At 37.8% G+C, this 22,171-nt stretch overlaps 1 protein-coding gene across 1 annotated transcript in view; it reads left to right on the forward strand.

Annotated features, from left to right (window-relative positions):
- Positions 1-1,681: 1,681 nt before the first annotated feature.
- EFCAB13 (EF-hand calcium binding domain 13) overlaps positions 1,682-22,171 on the forward strand; it is a 34,218-nt gene continuing 13,728 nt past the window's right edge. Inside the window, exons 1-2 of the mRNA XM_073797023.1 lie at positions 1,682-1,964; positions 16,114-16,251. Coding sequence (XP_073653124.1) covers positions 1,682-1,964; positions 16,114-16,251 — 421 coding nt within the window. The remainder of the gene's footprint in view (positions 1,965-16,113; positions 16,252-22,171) is intronic.

Genomic DNA, 22,171 nt, shown 5'->3' on the forward strand with positions numbered 1-22,171 from the left:
CTCTTTAAAAATTGTGAATTTCCTGTGAATCTTACTGGGGTTCAGTCCATGAGTTAAAAGCCATATATCCATAAGTATCTTTGAGATAAATCTTTCTCTACCTTGAGCTTCTGCCGAAGGAAAAAAGCCTTAAGCTTTTTAGAAGCCCTATTGTTTAAATGAGAAGATCTGAGAAGCATAACCTTAAAATTTTTAGAGTCTTTAGTCTGATTGAAAGATACCCTGAGGTAGCTCCATTAAATCACCCCTGGAACAGAAGCCAGTGGAACAATACAATAGAAGAAGCCTATGTACCTGCAACTATGGTACACATTAGCCCTGGAGTGACTATCTCTGAACCTCTTGAATGTGAGAGAGAAACAAAATTCTGTCTTGCTTAGTCAACTATTATTTAGGAATTTTCTGTTACTGGCAAAAGAATCTAATCCTAACTAATATATAGTTGGTGCTATTGTGGGGGGGGGGGTCTATGAAACTGACTGATACAGTACCTAACTAGCTCATGAATAGATGTAGTGCTAAAAAAACTACAAGTGTTCAAGATTTTTAAAGCATTCATAGTCTGTTGATCAGCGTACAGACTGCAGCCATTAGAGTCCTTACACATTTGGAACTGATGCTGTATGAATTGGTGGAAAATGGGCTGAGTCATTAATAGAGGTGACTGTAAACAAGGTGGGGGGGTGGGGAAGTAGGGAATGGAGAGTCGGGTATTTACAGAAATAAAAGACATGGTCTCAGCACTCAGATTACATATGGACTATTTAGGGAGATAAACTGTATACATTTTGAACGTACTAAAGAAAGCCTACAGAGCAGGGTTTAAGGTACAAATGATCATAGCAGTATCCCTGAAGGAATTAACTATGGTAACATATTAGGTACTACACATACAGTTTTGAGTTATCACAATCCAGGGAAAATTAAGACTTAGATAGCATGGGTAATTTGCCCCACCAGGTGCAATGAATAAATAGGATTTGAATTTGGATACATCTGCCTCTAAAGCACATGCTGTTCGCCGCATGTAAATAATGGAGAGAGCTCACGTTGGATCGATCAATGTGAACAATGTTACCTATATGTTTGTAAAGAAAAGATACTTTAAATCGTGGTCTATTTTCAAAACACTCTGCTTGACAGAGCATTTACAACTTTAACAAACCTTAAAGACGATTAATTTCATCGAATTGGATTTATACGACGTTTTAGGGACTCCTGCGGAAAGCCATGAACAATTGCTTTGTGTATTTTCTTTCACCAATATCAGTTCATCTGCATGAAAAGAAAAGTTGATTTTCAGCAAAAAAACAAAGTATCTGTTCCAAAAGTAGAGTTAGTCCTCGGAAGGGCAGCCTAGAACAAATCTCAGTAAGGTTGTGGGACAAACGGCTTGGAGCCACTGTCCATTACTAAGTAATAGAAGCGAAGGAGGATGGAATGCTTTAGAAGAAAGGGAGGGCGGGAGGTATTCAAAGGATGGATAGAAGATAACATTGAAATGGGATCAGATGGGGAAGGATAGCGGACCGGAAAATGAACACAGCTACCAGAAGAGCAGAGAGCGTGTAGGATGGAGGGAGAAATCGAGGTCCAGGGTGCAGGAGGGAAAGCTCGGAGATGAGCCCCGCCACTCGTGTCCAGGCCGCCGACCCCCGGCCGGGTGAGGTCACAGGCCCTTATGAGGTGGGGCAGACGGGTGCGGCCGCAGCGCTCTCTAGTCCGGGCGGAGGCGGCGGCGACCTCAGCCGCTGCCCGGAGCCCCGGAGCCCCTGCAAGGCGGCCGTGGCGGCGGCATCCGAGGAAGCCTGGGTCCCGCAATCACCCAGCGCCGGGTGCTCAGTGGGCGGAGCATCAGGGCGGTCAGGTGACCCGGGGGCGGGGCTTCGTTGCGCCAGAGCCCGGGAAGGAGGTGGAGCGAGAGCGTCGCGCCGCGCGAGGGGCCGAGGAGCTGAAGCACCCGCGTGAGGACCCGCAGACACCTGAGGGAGCGAGGGACAGATTGGGGAGTCGTAGGGGGCAGACGGTGGGACCTTCAGGGGACAGAGGTGGGGAGGGGAGACCCGCTAAGGCGATGGGGAGGAACAGCCTCTGAGGCTGAGGGAGAGAAGACGGCCACGCGGTGTGAGGTACAAAGTAGAACAGTTCCGGAGATGAGTGAAGGTTCCAGAAAGGGCAGTGAGGTGACGAGGCGGACAGTCAAGGGGCAGAGTGAGGGATGACTGGGCCGGAGCCGGCAGTCCCTCAGAAATGGTGGTGGTTCTCGGAGGGTGGCGGTCACTGTGGCGGGGAGGCTTCCCCGCTCCTTCGCATACAGTTAGACCTCCGTTAGAGCACTTGTTGCCACCTTCGCAGGTGGTTTTCTTGTCTACTTGTCTACTTGCTTTTCTTCCCAAAGAAGTCATAAGCTTCACAAGAGCAGGGCCCCTTGGAATCCTCCACCGCGCGGGGTTTTGCATGAAGTGGATGTTCACTTAATATTTGTTAAACAAAGGTGGCGATTGGGGGTGATCAGTAGATGCAGTGACGTGGTTATACAATTGCATTTAATGGACGTGTGCCGTCAACAAAAGTGGAGAAGAGTGAGTGAGTGAGGCAGCTCGTGAGGGAATCGGTGTGGAAGGAAAGAGTGGAAGGTACTTTGTGAGGGGATGTCCCTCTGAGAAGCAGTCAGTTATTCTGTGGAGGTGATGATAATTCATCAAGGGAGAAGGTGCAACTGTGGAAGCGCAATGTAAACCTTAAGGCCCTAAACAAAATTAAGTCTTATTTTGGGCTTTTTGAGTCAGAAGCTCTTTGTTTTCTGCCTCAGCTCTGCCTCTCTGTTTACTAGGAAGCAATGGAGTTTTACTGAACTATCCCTGAATTCAGGAGTCAGAGACCTGAAGTTTGCTACTGTGTATTTTCTTATGTACTTTGCGTGCGCAAATCACAATCTCTTTGTGCATCAGTTTCCTCATGTGTAATTAATAATTAAGGGGTTAGACTGGAAAGATTTCTAAGATCATTCTAGCTCTGTTATGGATTCTGTGATGTCATGTAACATCAAACAAGGAGTACCCCCCACCCCAGCCCTTAACATATATATATATTTTTAAAGATTTATTATTATTAATTAATTTATTTATTTTTGGTTGCGTCGGGTATTAGTTGCAGCACTTGGGATCTTCGTTGGGGCATGCGGGCTCTTCGTCGTAACTCGTGAGCTTCTCTCTAGTTGCCGCACGCGGGCTTCTCTCTATTTGTGGTCTGTGGGTTTTCTCTCTTTAGTTGTGGCGCGTGGGCTCCAGGTCGCGTAGGCTCTGTAGTTTGCGGCATGCGGGCTCTCTAATTGAGGTACGTGAACTCAGTAGTTGTGACACGCGGGCTTAGTTGACCCGTGGCATGTGGGATCTTAGTTCCCTGACCAGGAATCGAACCCCCGTCCCCTGCATTGTAAGACGGATTCTTTGCCACTGGACCACCAGGGAAGTCCCTAACATATATCTTTTAAGTTACAAAATTTTGAAAATTCTGTACTTTGCCAAGGACTGGAAAACCATTTAGTAACAATACAACAGCTTGATCTACATGGGGAATGAATCAATCATGATATTAAAAAAATACCTTTGATGTATCAGAGAGTTTTGAATTTTCTCACTTCTTTTTGGTAGTTTTTGATGAGTCAGATGATGACAACCAAGAAGCAAAGGAAAATGAGAAAGGATGGTGTGTGGGGGGGAGTGTGGTGGGCAGAATACAGGATATGGCTGCTGGTGGCTCTTTTGTCTCTTACTCTCCTAGTACCACTGGGACCTTTGCCAGAATAGATGCCCTTCGTGCTTCTCATAGCTGTTTCTAGACTTTTCTTCCTCCCATTCTCAAAACTTTCAGTTTTGCACCTCACATCAGATTATACCATGCACTACTACTCCTTGTTGCAAATTTCAGCTCCAGGCTTTCTACCACTCTAGCAATACTTCTGTCATAATTCTTGTGATTTTAGTATTCACATAGATGATCCTTTGAATATCTGGTCTCTCAGTTCTTGCCCTCCTCTCCTACAATAATTTCACCTTTCCTCAGTCACTTGCTCCCTTCATAGCTTCTGTCTTATATTACCAGTAACTGAAACTCTGTTATCTCAATATGCTGCATTCTCCAGCCATCACATTCCTACCTTTAGTTAAAAAAATTTTTTTTAAATGTCACCCATTCTCTGTTGTCCTTACTTCTCACCCACCTACTCAGTTTGTTTCATGGTCAGTAATTAAAACCACTCCCTTGCATTTGCCCCCAGTTCCCTTACCACCTTTTCAGTTCATTTTACTTTCTTGGCTAAATCATAACCCTAGATTTAATCTAAATCTCTGCCTACTGAGTTTCAGCATTTTTGCAATGAACATGGTTGGAGGAAAACACACAACCATGATTACTGTTCACTTTAAATTCATGATCACTTACCTAAAGGGACCCTTCAAGCTGTCCAGCGATCATATCAGATTCCCCTGGGCTATTAATTCTATTTTTTTTAAATTTATATTACCATTTATTAGTTTTGCCCATTCTTTAAATTTTTTTATTTTATTATTTTATTTGTTGAAGTATAGTTGATTATATGACAATATTATATTAGTTTCAGGTGTACAACATAGCGATTCAATATTTTTATAGGTTATACTCCATTCAAAGTTACTACAAAATAATGGCTATATTTCCCTGTACTGCACAATATATCCTTGTTGCTTATTTATTTTATACATAGTTGTTTGTGTCTCTTAATCCCATAACTCTATTTTACCCCTCCCCACTTCCCTCTCCCTACTGGTAACCAGGAGTTTGTTCTCTGTTTTGTTACATACATTCGTTTGTTTTCTTTTTAGATTCCACATATAGGTGATAATATGAAGTCTTTGTGTTTCTCTGTCTGACCTATTTCACTAAGCATAATACCCTCTAGGTTCATCCATGTTGTTGCAAATGTCAGAATATCATTCTTTTTTATGGCTCAGTAATATTCCATCACACACACACATACACGCACACACATATCACATCATCTTTATCCATTCGTCTTTTTTTTTTTAATAAATTTATTTATTTATTTATTTTTGGCTGCATTGGGTTTTTGTGCTGTGCACAGGTTCCTCCTTGTGGAGGCTTCTCTTGTTGCGGATCACGGGCTCTAGGCGTGTGGGCTTCAGTAGTTGTGGCTCACTGGCTTCAGTAGTTGTGGTTCATGGGCTGTAGAGCACAGGCTCAGTAGTTGTGGCATATGGGCTTAGTTGCTCTGCAGCATATGGGATCTTCCTGGACCAGGGATCGAACCCGTGTCCCCTGCATTGGCAGGCGGATTCTTAACCACTGCACCACCAGGGAAGCCCTATCCATTCGTCTTTTGATGGGCACTTAGGTTGCTTCCATGTCTTAGCTATTGTAAGTAGAGCTGCTATGAACATTGGGGTGCATGTATCTTTTTGAATTAGTGTTTTCATTTTCTTAGGATACAAACCCAGCAGTGGAATTGCTGGATCATGTTCTATTTTTAGTTTTTTTTAGAAACCTCCATACTGTTTTCCATAGTGGCTGCACTGATTTACAATCCTACCAACAGTGTACTTGGGTTCCCTTTTCTCTACATCCTTGCCAACATTTGTTATTTGTAGACTTTTTGATGATAGCCATTCCGACAGGTGTGAGTTGATTGGACTATTACTTCTTCCACTCTCCTAGGTGACTATTTTATAACAATGCCTCTCTCCTCAAACCTCCAGCTCCTCCTCTCACATCCTCATTCTCTGTTGATTACTTTGCTTCCTGTTTCACTAAGGAGACTGACGCAATCAGAGATGATTTCCACAAGCTCCCACGACCACACCTACTCACCTACTCTACATGTAATTATGCCCAGTTACTCTGCCATGTCTCCTACTACTGTGAATATGTGCTAAGCTAAGGCCAGAGCCTCCCCTTCTACCCTAAATCCCATTTCCTTTCTCCTACTTGAGAATATTGTTCCAGTAACTCTCCCCTCCGATATGATTAATTTTTGCTCCTCCAGTAGATTATTTCTATTAGCATATGAACATTTCTTTATCTTTCCCCATCTTAAAACCTCATAACCACTCTGACCCCTCAGCTACTACCTCATTTCTCTTTCCCTTTATAGAATAACTCCTTAAGTCATCTCTTCTGGCTCTCTCCAATTTCTGTCCCCTATTCTCTCTTGAACTCACTCCAAGGACATTATTTCTGTATCATAACACCCAAATGGCTCCTCTTAGGGTAGTTGGTGTCCTCCATGTTGCAATATATATGTGTTGAATTCATGGATGGAGGGATGAATGGATTGGAGAAAAGGGATACAACTCTTCACTTTCCTTGGTTTTCCCTTGCAAGTTCACATATATGTCATAGGATTAAAAGAGTTAAGAAACAATTCTGTTGTCAGAGTTATGGGAAAGAGACACCCTGTGCTATTTTTTCTCTTACCTTGGAGAGACTTATGTGGTATCTGATTTATCCAGCAGATTGAGCCCTGCCAACTTTTTGATAATCTGATCAATAATTATGAAAGTTCTTCCTTTCAAAATTTATTTAAATCGTGCTTACTCTGCTTAATTAAGTACTTTAATGACCTAAGAGCTCTTGGTGAGTAAGCTCAGTAGGGACAGAATTCCTTCCTCCCTTCCTCCCTCTTCCCTCCCCTTCCCTCCCTCCTTCTCTGCCTCTCTCCTTCCCTCCCTTCTTTCTTTCCTTCTTTTACAATATGTCTATAGCACTGTGCTTGGTTCTGTGAGAAATAATTCAAAGAATGATGAGATACCAGCCCATTCCTTAGAAATTTAGGCTTTAATTGGTGTAAGAGCTATACATGTGATAATTAAATAAAAATACAAGGCAAATGATTAATGCCAGTTGAATAATGAAGACAATAAGAAAAATGAAGACAGTAAGTAAGTGCTATGCCAAGAAGTTTAGAGTGGGTTGCTGGGGAAACCTGTACAGCCTTCTAATGTCTTCTGAGATAGGTATTTTTAATGTGGTTTCATTTTATTTTTAACATGTTTTGAATTCCAGGAATGTTGGGCATACCACATTCAACAGTAATTACAATAACATTTATAGAAATAAATTATTTTAAAGTACTATCTCTCTATTAGACAGAATATTAATATTTGCGGTTCAACTTCACAATATGAAAAAGATACTAATAATTGCGACTAACAATGTAATGTCACTACCAATGTAATAAACCACTCATCAAATGTGACTCAGATATAAGTAAAAGATATTGTGAAAAATTGGGGAAATTCTAAATTTCTGAAGTTGGTTATCACATTTACATAGTGTAGAACTGGCTAAAACAGTTTTTGTTTGCAATAGTATTGTTTTGAGAGGCAATGTTGTGTGGTGCTGAAGACCACAGGCTCTTGAGTTAGGCTGCCTGAATTCAAAATCTGACTCCACTGTTTGTTGGCTGTGGAATCTTGGGCAATTTGATCTAAGTTTTTATCTTCATCATCTGTAAAATAGAGAGAATGATAATTCCTTGAAAGGTAGTTTTCAGGAATAAATGAAATAATGCAGGTCAGAGTGTTTATCATAATGTCTCACAGTAAGTATTTAATAGCATTAGCAATTACTGGCTATGTTAGTAGTTCTGCTTAATTGGGCTTATTTGAATAAATACATATAACAACTTTCTGCTTTTCACAACATTTGAATTTGGATTTCTATTCTCCTTCTTATACTACAAAGGTAAAGTTAAGGGACTGGATGATCTCCTGTGATTTATGATCTATTAACTGCCTTTTCTAGCTTTTGTATATATATCTGAGTTGGGAAATGTCTATTAGGTATCGTACTATAAGTGAGTGTTACATTGAAAGAATAACTTAAGGTAGTTAAATATAATTGCTTATGTCTCGTAAACAGATATATGATTTTTTATTTTTCTCTTTTTTGCAGGAAATCATTTTTTAAAATAAATTTATTTATTTTTGGCTGCATTGGGTCTTCATTGCTGCGTGGGCTTTCTCTAGTTGCGGCGAGCGGGGGCTACTCTTTGTTGCCGTGCACAGGCTTCTCATTGCAGTGGCTTCTCTTGTTGTGGAGCACGAGCTCTAAGTGTGCGGGCTTCAGTAGTTGTGACATGTGGGCTCAGTAGCTGTGGCTCGTGGGCTGTAGAGTGCAGGCTCAGTAGTTGTGGCACACGGGATTAGCTGCTCCGCGGCATGTGTGATCTTCCAGGACCAGGGCTCAAACCCATGTCCCCTGCATTGGCAGGCGGATTCTTAACCACTGCGCCACCAGGGAAGTCCCTGCAGGAAGTCATTTTGTGCTACTGTTCATTCACACTTGTTCATCAAGTTCTTTGAGGCCTTAAGGGCAGAATTTACCTCTAAACAGAAAGATGGAAACTAGAGTACATTTATTTTGCCAGGTATTTTTCAAAACAGTTTCTAAAGATTCCTTCCTTTTCTTTCTTAAAAATTAGTTTACATTACCTCACACCCATAATCAGTAAGCAGATTCATAGCAACATAGTCATATGATCTTGCTTAATAACTGAGGTGACCTTTGAACTCTTTTAGTGGATATATGTTGAACTCTCATCCCAGCAACCCATGTAGTATCAAGAGATCTGTGATGTGTGATGAGAGTATTTTTTGGGAAAGGGACAGGGACAATCTTCCAGGAGACCAAAGGATTTAAACCTACATGAGAGGTTGTAGACAATGTAATTAATAACATGGCAGTCTAATCAAAAGGTAATTTAAAAGATACCAAGTTTCTCTAGCCCTCTTATCTGTGATTCAGGGGACATTCTTATGTATTGGCCAGTATTGTGTCAATAAAAACAAATCAGGACTTAGTATGGAGAGACTTTATTCAAAAGGATTATTGTAAGGGAGGAAAGAGACTATTGAAATAGGAGCGGGGGTGGGGGGACTATTGCAATAGGGAGAACGCTGTGACCATAAGATCTGCAAGCATCTCCAAGGTTTAGGGAAAAAAGGTTTTCTTTTCTTTCTTTTTTGTTTTATTTTATTGTATTATTATTTTTTAATTTTTATTTTATATTGGAGTGTAGTTGATTAACAATGTTGTGTTAGTTTCAGGTGTACTGCAAAGTGATTAAAAGGGTTTTCTTTTATAGAGAGGAGTAAACAAGGCTAGGAAGAACTGGATATGGGGAAATGGGATGTTAGAGTGGCATGATCGGATAAATAGATCAGAGAATATTTTACTGAGAGGCCAGCCCTATTTTCTGGAGGGGTTGCATGCTGACTGGCTCAGGCTGAGGGTGGGCCAAAGTTCAGGGGCTTGGAGAAGGAGAGAAGCTTAACCGAAGCCTAGTTAATAAGCATTTTGTCCTGATTAATTGGTGAGGATAAAACAGTTCAGCTAACCATTTATGAGGCAAAGAAAGGAAAATTTGAAGGTGCTTGGCCTTGTCGTAGGTAAACAAGAGGGGTATGTGGTAAGTTTTATCTAAATCTTTTGAGGAGGGGTGGTTCTTTCCAGTCAGCCATTATCCAGAACACAAAAGGGTGAGGGAATTCTTCTTTCACTGTTTTTCAGGAGCACAAGACTCAGGTAGAATTTAACATTGTCAGTTGAGAGTCTTAATCTTTTTTTTTTTTTCATATCTGAATATGGACTTTTAAAATTATTTTATTTTATTTTTTAACATCTTTATTGGAGCATAATTGCTTTACAGTGGTGTGTTAGTTTCTGCTTTATAACAAAGTGAATCAGCTATACATATACATATATCCCCATATCTCCTCCCTCTGCGTCTCCCTCCCACCCTCCCTATCCCACCCCTCTAGGTAGACACAAAGCACCGAGCTGATCTCCCTGTGCTATGTGGCTGCTTCCCACTAGCTATCTATTTTACATTTGGTAGTATAAATGAAATGAAAATAAATGAAATAAATAATGAAAATAAATAAGGAAACACAAGCTTTAAATGACACATTAAACAAGGTGGACTTAATTGATATTTATAGGACGTTCCATCCAAAAACAACAGAATACACTTTCTTTTCAAGTGCTCACGGATCATTCTCCAGGATAGATCATATCTTGGGTCACAAATCAAGCCTTGGTAAATTTAAGAAAATTGAAATCATATCAAGTATCTTTTCCGACCACAACACTATGAGAATAGATATCAATTACAGGAAAAACATCTGTGAAAAATACAAACACATGGAGGCTAAAGAATACACTACTTAATAACCAAGAGATCACTGAAGAAATCAAAGAGGAAATCAAAAAATACCTAGAAACAAATGACTATGAAAACACAACGACCCAAAACCTATGGGAGGCAGCAAAAGCAGTTCTAAGAGGGAAGTTTATAGCAATACAATCCTACCTTAAGAAACAAGAAACACCTCAAATAACCAACCTAACTTTACACCTAAAGCAATTAGAGAAAGAAGAACAAAAAACCCCCAAAGTTAGCAGAAGGAAAAAAATCATAAAGGTCAGATCAAAAATAAATGAAAAAGAAATGAAGGAAACGATAGCAAAGGTCAATAAAACTAAAAGCTGAGAAGATAAACAAAATTGATAAACCATTAGCCAGACTCATCAAGAAAAAACAGGGACATGACTTTTAGAAATGAAAAAGGAGAAGTAACAACTGACACTGCAGAAATACAAAGGATCATGAGAGATTACTACAAGCAACTATATGCGAATAAAATGGACAACCTGGAAGAAATGGACAAATTCTTAGAAAAGCACAATCTTCCGAGACTGAATCAGGAAGAAATAGAAAATAGAAACAGACCAATCACAAGCACTGAAATTGAAACTGTGATTAAAAATCTTCTAACAAACAAAAGCCCAGGACCAGATGGCTTCACAGCCGAATTCTATCAAACATTTAGAGAAGAGCTAACACCCATCCTTCTCAAACTCTTCCAAAATATAACAGAGGGAGGAACACTCCCAAACTCATTCTATGAGGCCACCATCACTCCGATACCAAAACCAGACAAAGATGCCACAAAAAAAGAAAAATACAGGCCAATATCACTGATGAACATAGATGCAAAAATCCTCAACAAAATACTAGCAAACAGAATCCAACAGCACATTAAAAGGATCATACGCCACGATCAAGTGGGGTTTATCCCAGGAACACAAGGATTCTTCAATATATGCAAATCAATCAACGTGATACACCATATTAACAAACTGAAGGAGAAAAACCATATGATCATCTCAATGGATGCAGAGAAAGCTTTTGACAAAATTCAACTCCCATTTACGATAAAAACCCTCCAGAAAGTAGGCACAGAAGGAACTTACCTCAACATAATAAAGACCAAATATGACAAACCCACAGCCAACATCATTCTCCATGGTGAAAAACTGAAACCATTTCCACTAAGATCAGGACCAAGACAAGGTTGCCCACTCTCACCACTAGTATTCAACATAGTTCTGGCAGTGTTAGCCACAGCAATCAGAGAAGAAAAAGAAATAAAAGTAAGCCAAATCGGAAAAGAAGTAAAGCTGTCACTGTTTGCAGATGACATGATACTATACGTAGAGAATCGTAAATATGCTACCAGAAAACTACTATAGCTAATCAATGCATTTGGTAAAGTAGCAGGATACAAAATTAATGCACAGAAATCTCTTGCATTCCTATACACTAATGATGAAAAACCTGAAAGTGAAATTAAGAAAACACTCCCATTTACCATTGCCAAAAATAAAATAAAATATCTAGGAATGAACCTACCTAAGGAGACAAAAGACCTGTATGCAGAAAATTATAAGACACTGATGAAAGAAATTAAAGATGATACAAACAGATGGAGAGATATATCATGTTCTTGGATTGGAAGAATCAACATTGTGAAAATGACTATACTACCCAAAGCAATCTACAGATTCAATGCAATCCCTATGAAACTACCACTGGCATTTTTCACAGAACTAGAACAAAAAATTTCACGAGACACAAAAGACCCCGAATAGCCAAAGCAATCTTGAGAAAGAAAAACGGAGCTTGAGGAATCAGGCTCTCTGACTTCAGACAATAGTACAAAGCTACAGTCATCAAGACAGTATGGTACTGGCAAAAGAACAGAAATATAGATCAATGGAACAGGACAGAAAGCCCAGAGATAAACCCATGCACATATGGTCACCTTATCTTTGATAAAGGGGGCAAGATATACAGTGGAGAAAAGACAGCCTCTTCAATAAGTGGTGCTGGGAAACTGGACAGCTACATATAAAAGAATGAAATTAGAACACTCCCTAACACCATACACAAAAATAAACTCAAAATGGATGAAAGACCTAAATGTAAGTCCAGACACTATCAAACTCTCAGAGGAAAACATAGGCAGAACACTCTATGACATAAATCACAGCAAGATCCTTTTTGACCCACCTCCTAGAGAAATGGAAATAAAAACAAAAATAAACAAATGGGACCTAATGAAACTTAAAAGCTTTTGCACAGCAAAGGAAACCATAAACAAGATGAAAAGACAACCCTTAGAATGGGAGAAAATATTTGCAAATGAAGCAACTGACAAAGGATTAATCTCCAAAATTTACAAGCAGCTCATGCAGCTCAATATCAAAAAACTTTTCATTTTCATTTTGGATGATCTGTCCACTGGTGAAAGTGGGGTGTTAAAGTCACCTACTATTATTGTGTTACTGTCGATTTCCCCTTTTATGGCTGTTAGCATTTGCCTTATGTATTGAGGTGCTCCTATGTTGCATGCATAAATATTTACAATTGTCATATCTTCTTCTTGGATTGATCCCTTGATCATTATGTAGTGTCCTTCTTTGTCTCTTGTAATAGTCTTTGTTTTAAAGTCTATTTTGTCTGATGTGAGAATTGCTACGCCAGGTTTCTTTTGATTTCCATTTGCATGGAATATCTCTCTATCACCTCACTTTCAGTCTGTATGTGTCCCTAGGTCTGAAGCGGGTCTCTTATAGACAGCATATATACAGGTCTTGTTTTTGTATCCATTCAGCCAGCTATGTCATTTAGTTGGAGCATTTAATCCATTTATATTTAAGGTAATTATCGATATGTATGTTCCTATTACCATTTTCTTAATTATTTTGAGTTTGTTATTCTAGGTCTTTTCCTTCCCTTGTGTTTCCTGCCTAGAGAAGTTCTTTTAGCATTTATAAAGCTGGTTTGGTGGTGCTGAATTCTCTTAGCTTTTGCTTGTCTGTAAAGGTTTTAATTTCTCCGTCAAATCTGAATGAGATACTTGCTGGGTAGAGTAATCCTGGTTGTAGGTTTTTCCCCTTCATCACTTTAAATATGTCTTCTCACTCCCTTCTGGCTTGCAGAGTTTCTGCTGAAAGATCAGCTGTTAACCTTATGGGGATTCCCTTGTGTGTTATTTGTTGTTTTTTCCCTTGCTTCTTTTAATGTTTTTTCTTTGTATTTAATTTTTGATACTTTGATTAATATGTGTCTCGGTGTGTTTCTCCTTGGATGTATCCTGTATGGGACTCTCTGTGCTTCCTGGACTTGATTCACTATTTACTTTCCCATATTAGGGAAGTTTTCAACTATAATCTCTTCAAATATTTTCTCAGTCCCTTTCTTTTCCTCTTCTTCTGGGACCCCAATAATTCGAATGTTGGTGTGTTTAATGTTGTCCCAGAGGTCTCTGAGACTGTCCTTAATTCTTTTCATTCTTTTTTCTTTATTCTGCTCTGCAGTAATTATTTCCAGTATTTTATCTTCCAGGTCACTTATCCGTTCTTCTGCCTCAGTTATTCTGCTATTCATTCCTTCTAGAGAATTTTTAATTTCATTTATTGTGTTATTCATCAGTGTTTGTTTGCAGAATTCTTTCCAGTGACCTGTCTTTTAGTTCACTGTTCCATTCTTCTGCTTGATCTAGTCTGCTGTTTAGCACCTCTAGTGAAATTTTCAGTTATTGTGTTCTTCACCTCTATGATTTCTGTTTGGCACTTTTGAATATTTTCTATCTCTGTGTTGAAGTTCTCACTTTGATCTTGCATTGTTCTCTTGATTTTGACGAGCATCTTTATGAGAGTTATCTTTTTTATTAGAGTTATGAGATTCTCTGTGTTGGAGTCTGTGCATTACACAAAGCAAGCACCTCTCTTAGTCTTCATAGACTGGCCTTATACAGGAGAATACCCCTACCAATTAGCCTAGCCAATATTCTTGGGACCTCTACCAACTCTTTCCTTCCCCAGGCTCTAGGACTGGCGAGACAGATGCTGGTCCTTTGGGAGGCCCTGAAGGAGTTGGGGTGCTGGATGCATGAATCAATTCTTTTGCTATCCAGGGGGAAGCTGAGAATTGGCATTTTATATCTACTCACTCTGTGCTGAGCAAGGATCATTGGCATTGACTGGCTTATGTCACCACCTCTGTTCTACCCCAGACTACTAGTCTATACTAGACCTATCAGAGCTCCAAGATTGGCAAGACAGAAGCCAGTCTTCTGGGGAGGCCTTTTAGAAAAGTTGGACTGCTGGATGTGTGAACCAATTTCTATCTTCCCCTGAGTGAAGCTGGGAGCTAAGGGGTCTCTTTCAGATCATATGGTGCTGCAGTGGGGACAGGGTCTCCAGCAAAAGGGTGTCCCACATCTCCCTACTAGCTCCAATGAATCTGGTTTTGCATTCTCCTGGGATGTTAGAGCCTTTCAGTTAGTTTCTCATTTCTCACAAAAGGAATTTATCCATGAATTTTTGCTGAATCAGTGTGTGTGAGGGGAGAAGGGGAGTCCAGGGCTTCCTACTCAACTGTCTTGCTGATATCACTCCTCTGTTGTTAACTTTTAAATGAGAATTACTTTCACCTGAAACTTTCACAAAATAGGAACATGGTGTCTTATTCCATGTATTTACACATAAGAATCATCTTTTTAAGAATCGTTTTAAGGATCATCTAGTTCAGAAATCATTTTGATCATTCTTTCTTTGTTTTGCAATCCATAATGACTTCCAGTGATTGCTTGAAGAAGATTAACTACTGATAATGACTTTAATGCTCTCCACTGCCCAGCTCCTCACTTTACCTATCCTAATCTACTAGAGAAAACTTATTTGAGTTTAATTTGTTCCAGAGTTCACATACACACATCTGTCAACTTCCTTAATCCATATAATTTATAAGTAATTTCTTTTAAGAAAGTTTTCAGTGCAGTAAACATTTATCAGTTCACATTTAATGGAGGGAATACTGCCCAAATTTGTGAAGCGTACGTTCTAAAGTATTGTAAAAAGACATGTAGCATAGCTGTTTTCAAGTAATAATTTATATTTACAGAAGTTAAACTAAGATAAATTTACTGATGACTGAGCCATGTATTGTTACAAAGGCTTATTCCAATTTATCATTTGAGAGTGAAGGTTTTCTACTTCTGTTTCTGCTACTAAGAAACAGACTGCTAGGGAATTTTAAATTGTTAGAGAATTAAATGGGGGAAATTATATAATATTTTTGATCCTATGTATTTTTAGTTGTGATATTGTTAGTGCAATTAAATTGGCACTTCCTTAAATACAAATGCTATAGGAGAGTGCAATAATATATTTCATACTCTGATTTTATAACTTATTAATTTTCTTTTTTTTAATTTTAAAAATATTTTTATTTTATTTATTTATTTTTGGCTGTGTTGGGTCTTTGTTGCTGCGTGTGGGCTTTCTCCATTTGTGGTGAGCAGGGGCTACTCTTCGTTGTGGTGCACGGGCTTCTCACTACGGTGGCTTCTCTTATTGTGGAGCGTGGGCTCTAGGTACATGGGGTTCAGTAGTTGTGGCTTGCAGGCACTACAGTGCAGGCTCAGTAGTTGTGGCTCATGGACTTAGTTGCTCCATGGCATGTGGGATCTTCCTGGACCAGGGATCGAACCTGTGTCCCCTGAATTTGCAGGCAGATTCTTATCCACTGCGCCACCAGGGAAGCCCTTAATTTTCATATTATTAAAGATTCTGGTAATGCTTCTCACATATAACATTTCTGAAGTTTTTAATATTTTGTTAGTGTGTTAGAACTAAAATTCATCTTACTATTGTTTTGCTTTTGACTTATATTTAATGCTTATTAGCATACTGCTTTATTTTCAGCATTGACTGATGTCATCAAAGCTATTGATAAAGATGAAAATATTGATTATGGGGATCTGAATACTTGTCTTCAAAATTTTGGAGTTTACCTTTCTAAGCCAGAATTTCAGAAGATCACAGAGTTGACTGAAGCTGGCGGTAAGTGATATATTTTCAGGAAAATTGGGTTGATGCATGTGAAAAGAGGATCAGTTTGCTATTCTTTTCCTCAGAATGATGACTTTATAATCTTTGTTAGAAAAAGAGTCCATTAAAATTAAGCCAATACTGAAAAGTACAAAAATACTCAAAAGTACAGCAAGACACTCAAAATCTCATTGTCCAGAAATAAGCAGTCTTAATAGTCTTTTCAAACCTTTTTTTCCTAGGCAAAAATGCAAACAAAAAGAAAGTAGGGTTTGTGATTTTGCTTTCTGATTGACAGAAGTTAGGACAAAAGGTATTAAGTGGGACAAAGAAGGACTGTTTATTATGTCAAAGCTGACAATTCACAATAAAGGTACCAATTTTTTTAGGTGCCCGTAGAACATAGCAGCAACTTTCCTAAAGAGAAAGGGTGAGAGTAAGGTAGAGGGGTGGGTGAAGTTATAGATGAAATAATAATGGCCATAAGTTGATAATATTTGCAACTAGGGAGAGTACATGAGTGTGCATTGCCATATACTTTCTTTTTTAAAAATTAATTAATTTATTTTTTTGGCTGTGTTGGGTCTTCATTGCTGCACGCAGGCTTTCTCTAGTTGTGGCGAGCAGGGGCTACTCTTTGTTGCAGTGCATGGGCTTCTCATTGTGGTGGTTTCTCTTGTTGTGGAGCACAGGCTCTAGGCGCATGGGCTTCAGTAGTTGTGGCACATGGCCTCAGTAGTTGTGGTATGCAGGCTCTAGAGCACAGGCTCAGTAGTTGTGGCACATGGACTTAGTTGCTCCGTGGCATGTGGGATCTTCCCAGACCAGGACTCGAACCCGTGTCCCCTGCATTGGCAGGTGGATTCTTAACCACTGCGCCACCAGGGAAGTCCACCATATACTTTCTATTTTGTATATATTTACAATTTTTCGTAATAAAGAGTAGGGGTGTGTGTGTGTGTGTGTGTGTGTGTGTGTGTGTGTGTGGTGTTGAAGGAGACCAGCTTTCCTGGATGTCAAGTCTCGTTATAAAGCTATAGTAATTTAAACAGTGTGAGAATGGCACAGGGATAGAGAAATTGACCAATAGGACAAGATAAGGAACTTCCAAATCTATCTACATACATATATGGCAACATATATAATGAGGTGTTAGATCACAGCAGGGAAAAGAAGCACCACTTAATAAATGGTGCTGGAATAATTATTCAAATGAAAAAAATGGAATTGGATCCTTATCTATATACCATTATTCAGTAATAATTTCCAGATGTGAACAGTAAAAGTTTTAGGGAAAAAAGAAGAAAATTTTTCTGACTTAGAGTTAGGAGGGATTTTTAAAAAAATACAAAATCACTAAGCAGAAGAGAAAAGATTGATAAATTTGGTTACATAAAATTAAGAACTTCTCTTTACTAAAACATAATACAAGGAGAACAAGCCACAAACTGAGTAAAGATTATTTGCAACACTTATAACAGCAAAGGATTGTTGTAGAGAATATATAGGGAACCCCTATAAATTAACAACCGAATAGAAAAATGGCTAAATTTCAAGAACAGTCATTTCCAGGTGAAGAAACACAAATTGCTAATAATCATATGAAAAGCTTCTCAATATCATTAGTAATCAGGGAAATGCAAAATTTAGGTCACAGTGAGATAACTTTTTATACGCACTAAACTGGTAAAAATTAAGCTGTCTGCTAATCTAAGTGTTGGTAAATATGGTGAAAGTGATAAAACAACTTTGAAAAACGTAGTATTTTGTAAGGTTTTCATATCCCTGTGGCTTAGAAAAATCCATTTTTAGCTATAAATTCAAGGAAATCTCTTGCACTGATTTACAAGGAGACATATTCAAGAATGTTCATGGCAACACTGATCTTAATAACAACAAAAAAAGAAACAACATGATCAGTGACAGAATGTATAAATTGTGGTATATACCTTTGTTGTATAATGGAATATTAATGGTGTACACATGAGTGAAAATGAATATAGCAATATAGCATATGGATGATTGTTGGATATATAATATTGAATGAAAAAAGCAAGTCTCAGATCGCTATAGTGTAACAAAAGCTTGAAAACAAAATTTAAAATAATTTATTTATCCAGTTACAAATTATATGTAAAAGAGCAAAAGATTGGTAAATTTTAAAAATTCAGTAATATTCTCTTTGTGGGGGAAGCAGGATAATGGAATGGGAAAAGCACAGAGGCAATGGTATTAATAATCTTCTTCAGCTGGGTGGTGGCTTCCCAGTGGTTTGGTGTATAATCACGCTTCATAATGAATATATGTTGCAAATATTTAGAAAGTTATATGTTCCTGTTAGGGAATGTAAATCTTAACTAACTCTATAATTCCCCCAGAATTTTTCAAGTTCTCTTTTTTTTTTTTGTCTCCAGAAATTTGGCTAAGAATACAAAGTGATTTGGTGCTCTTTGAAGTAAACGCTCAAAGATTTTTAATATTGGGAATAGGAAGTATACTGTGCTGTATTTTTTACAGTGCATTAGAATTTTTTTTTCTCAGTGGGGTAAGCAAAGGACTAGGGTTATCAAAAGCTCATTATATTTATATAAAACCCTTATATCTGGCCTTAGAAAATTCTTAGAAATATTTTATCCATTCTAACATTGGGATATTATGAAGAGTTATACATAATCAAGGAAAGCCATTGTCCAGGTATAAAATGACTATTAAGATGTTTAATGGTTTCAACAGTATACTAAAGATATCAATGTGAATGTTAGCCTGATGTAGAAGAAACAGAGAGTCAAGAGAGCTCGCTTCTAATTCTTGATCTTGCATTTCCTACTGTGAACGTAGAAAAAAAAATCATATCACGTATGTGTTTTTTTAGAACATGTAAAATAACATACTAATTCTTTACCTACATTTTTTTATTTTGATGATGGCTATTCTGACTGGTGTGAGATATCTCATTGTAGTGTTTTTTTTTAACATCTTTATTGGAGTATAATTGCTTTACAATGGTGTGTTAGTTTCTGCTTTATATTTACCTACATATTTTACTGAGTTGTTGCAAGACCAAGACAAGATAAGTTTAAAGTTAAAAATGTTGTACACTTGTGGCTAGAAGGATTTTGACAAATTTTCTTGGTATTTTCAGGGTTTAGCTTTTGCCTGTAAATTGAATTGCTTTTCCCCCTTATACCCATATATCTTTAGTGGTTAGTATTAGCTGTTGGATATAATTATGTTATCTCCCTGAATATATAACTTATTTTATATAATTCAGTATTTATCATAATAATTTAATACTTGAAGATACTGAAGAAAATGTGTTCTTTTCCCTTCAGAAACAAAAAAAGTGAATTTTAAAGAATTCATTGATACTATGATGAGCAACACGGAACGCTTCTCTGAAAAATTATGTTAGAACATCGTATCTTGTGCTTTTTGTGGACTAAATGGTTTGACAGATTTTAGAAGAGTATAATGTATTAAAAGAGCTAGCCATCCTAAAGATCGTCAGGCAAATAAATGCCTGGCTTCGTGCTATGTTTGATCTTAATCTTCTCCATTACTGATTCCTAAATCTAGAACTTCCACATGCAAATGAATTAAAAGCTATCATAATCTTACTGTTCAACCTCATACTTTATTATAAAGAGCTAGAACCACATATATGAAATTCATATTTTGGGAAGGTTTAAAATGTTTTCTTACTTTGGGAAAGTGATGCCATCTAGTGACCATAGCTGAGTACTATAATGCAGAATTTCTGGTTTCAGCTATTCATATTTTTTTCATCTTCCACTTTTTTCAATAACATTTATTGAGCCATTACTATGTACCAGATTATATGTTAAGCTGTGAGAGTGCTAAGGTGAAGAAGACAGTCTTTGTCACTAAGAAGCTCACTGTAAAAAAATGTAAGGTCATATATGTATATTGGAGTGAAATTAGTACTTTGAAGATTGGGGCTAAAAGTAGGAATGCGCTGTTTTGTGCCACATATTAGGTAATAGTGCACTTTAAGTAACAGCTATTTTTACCTTATATATCAATTTAATTTGTCTCCTATACAAGGAAACACAATTGATTAATTGGATGCAAGGATTATTTGCATTGTCAGGCAGTTTTCCTAGGAATTTCAGTTTTATGGAGATAAAAAATTTTATTAGCACAGGGTTGTATAATATCTTATTCATATCTGTAGTTATATTTCCTTTCTCACTTTTTTTCTTCAAGTACTTTTTTAATTAAAGTAAATGCCAATAGAAAATAATTTTAATAAAACCATTTCAAGCACATCCAATGACTGGACATATATTTTTACATTGTGTACTCATTCAGATTTTACGTAAGCCACTTGATCATTCCATGTGGCTGTCATAGAATTTTAGTTTTTATTCTTTTATCTTGGTTTTTATTCATTTACTTACTTTTATTTTTTGTAGTTTACAAGATAATGGCTATAATTCCTTGTGCTATACAATATATCTTTGTTGCTTATCTATTTTATACATACTAGTTTGTATCTCTTAATCCCATACAGCTGTCTTGTCCCATCCCCTCTTCCCTCTTGCCTCTCCCCACTGATAACCACTAGTTTGTTTTCTATAACTGTGAGTCTGGTTTTGTTCTTCTGTATACATTCGTTTTATTTTTTCAGATTCCACACAAAAGTGATTTCATACAGTATTTGTTTTTCTCTGTCTGATTTATTTCACTAAGCATCATATTCTCTAGATCCATCCAAATTGCTGCAAATGGCAGAATTTTGTTCTTTTTTATGGCTGAGTAATATTCCATTGTGTGTGTGTGTGTGTGTGTGTGTGTGTGTGTGTGTGTACACACATACCATTTCCTCTTTATCCATTTATTTGTTGATGGACACTTAGGTTGCTTCCATATCTTGGCTATTGTGAATAGTGCTGCTATGAACATTGGGGTGCATCTATATTTTGAAATTAGTGTTTTCTGTTTCTCCAAATATATACCTAGGAGTGAAATTGCTGGACATATGGTAGTTCTATTTTAGCTTTTTTAGGAACCTCCATGCTGTTTTCCTCAGTGGCTGCAACAAATTACATCCCCACCAACAGTGTACAAGGGTTCCCATTTCTCTGTATCCTTGCCGATATTTGTTATTTGTGGACTTTTTGATGATAGCCATTCTGACAGGTGTGAGGTGATATCTCACTGTGGTTTTGATTTGCATTTCTTTAATAATTAGTGATGTTGAGCTTCTTTTCACATGCCTTTTAGCCATCTGTATGTCTTCTTTGGAAAAACCTCTATCCAGGGCTTCTGCCCAATTTTTGATTGGGTTGTTTTAAACTGGTAGTCATTTAAGTTCAAACACATTCTAAAAGGTCTACAGTTTTTACTCACCTCCCCCACATTTTGTGTTTTTGATGTCATATTTTGCATCTTCATGTTTATCTCTCAACTGTTTATTGTACTTACACTTGCTATTACATTTTTTTCCAGGTGGTATTCTTCTGTATCACTTTAGTCTGCCAATCATTCCTTCTAGTATTTTTTTTATTTCAACTATTGAATTCTTCATTTCTGATTAAGTCTTTTTTATATTTTCTAGTTCCTTGTTAAAATATTCACTGTTCATCTATTCTTTTCCCTAATTCAGTTAACATTTTTATTACCAATGCTTTGAATTCTTTATCTGGTAAATTGTTTATTTGTTTCATTATTAATTTTTTTCAGGGGTTTTCTTTGGCTCTTTCAATTGAGAGCAGTTCCTCTGCCTTTTCATTTTGCTTAACTTTCTCTGCCTCTGTTTAGGTAAAACAGTTACCTACTGTGGTCTTGAAGGGGTTTTCTTATGTGGGGGAATCCCTATACAGACAGGGTGTGCACAATACCTTTGGTGGGAGAGCTGGATTTGGCATGGACACAGGTCACATCTTTTCTCAGAGTGTGCTGGCAGCTA

Source organism: Tursiops truncatus, chromosome 20, assembly GCF_011762595.2.
Source record: "Tursiops truncatus isolate mTurTru1 chromosome 20, mTurTru1.mat.Y, whole genome shotgun sequence".
NCBI classification, from domain to species: domain Eukaryota; kingdom Metazoa; phylum Chordata; class Mammalia; order Artiodactyla; family Delphinidae; genus Tursiops; species Tursiops truncatus.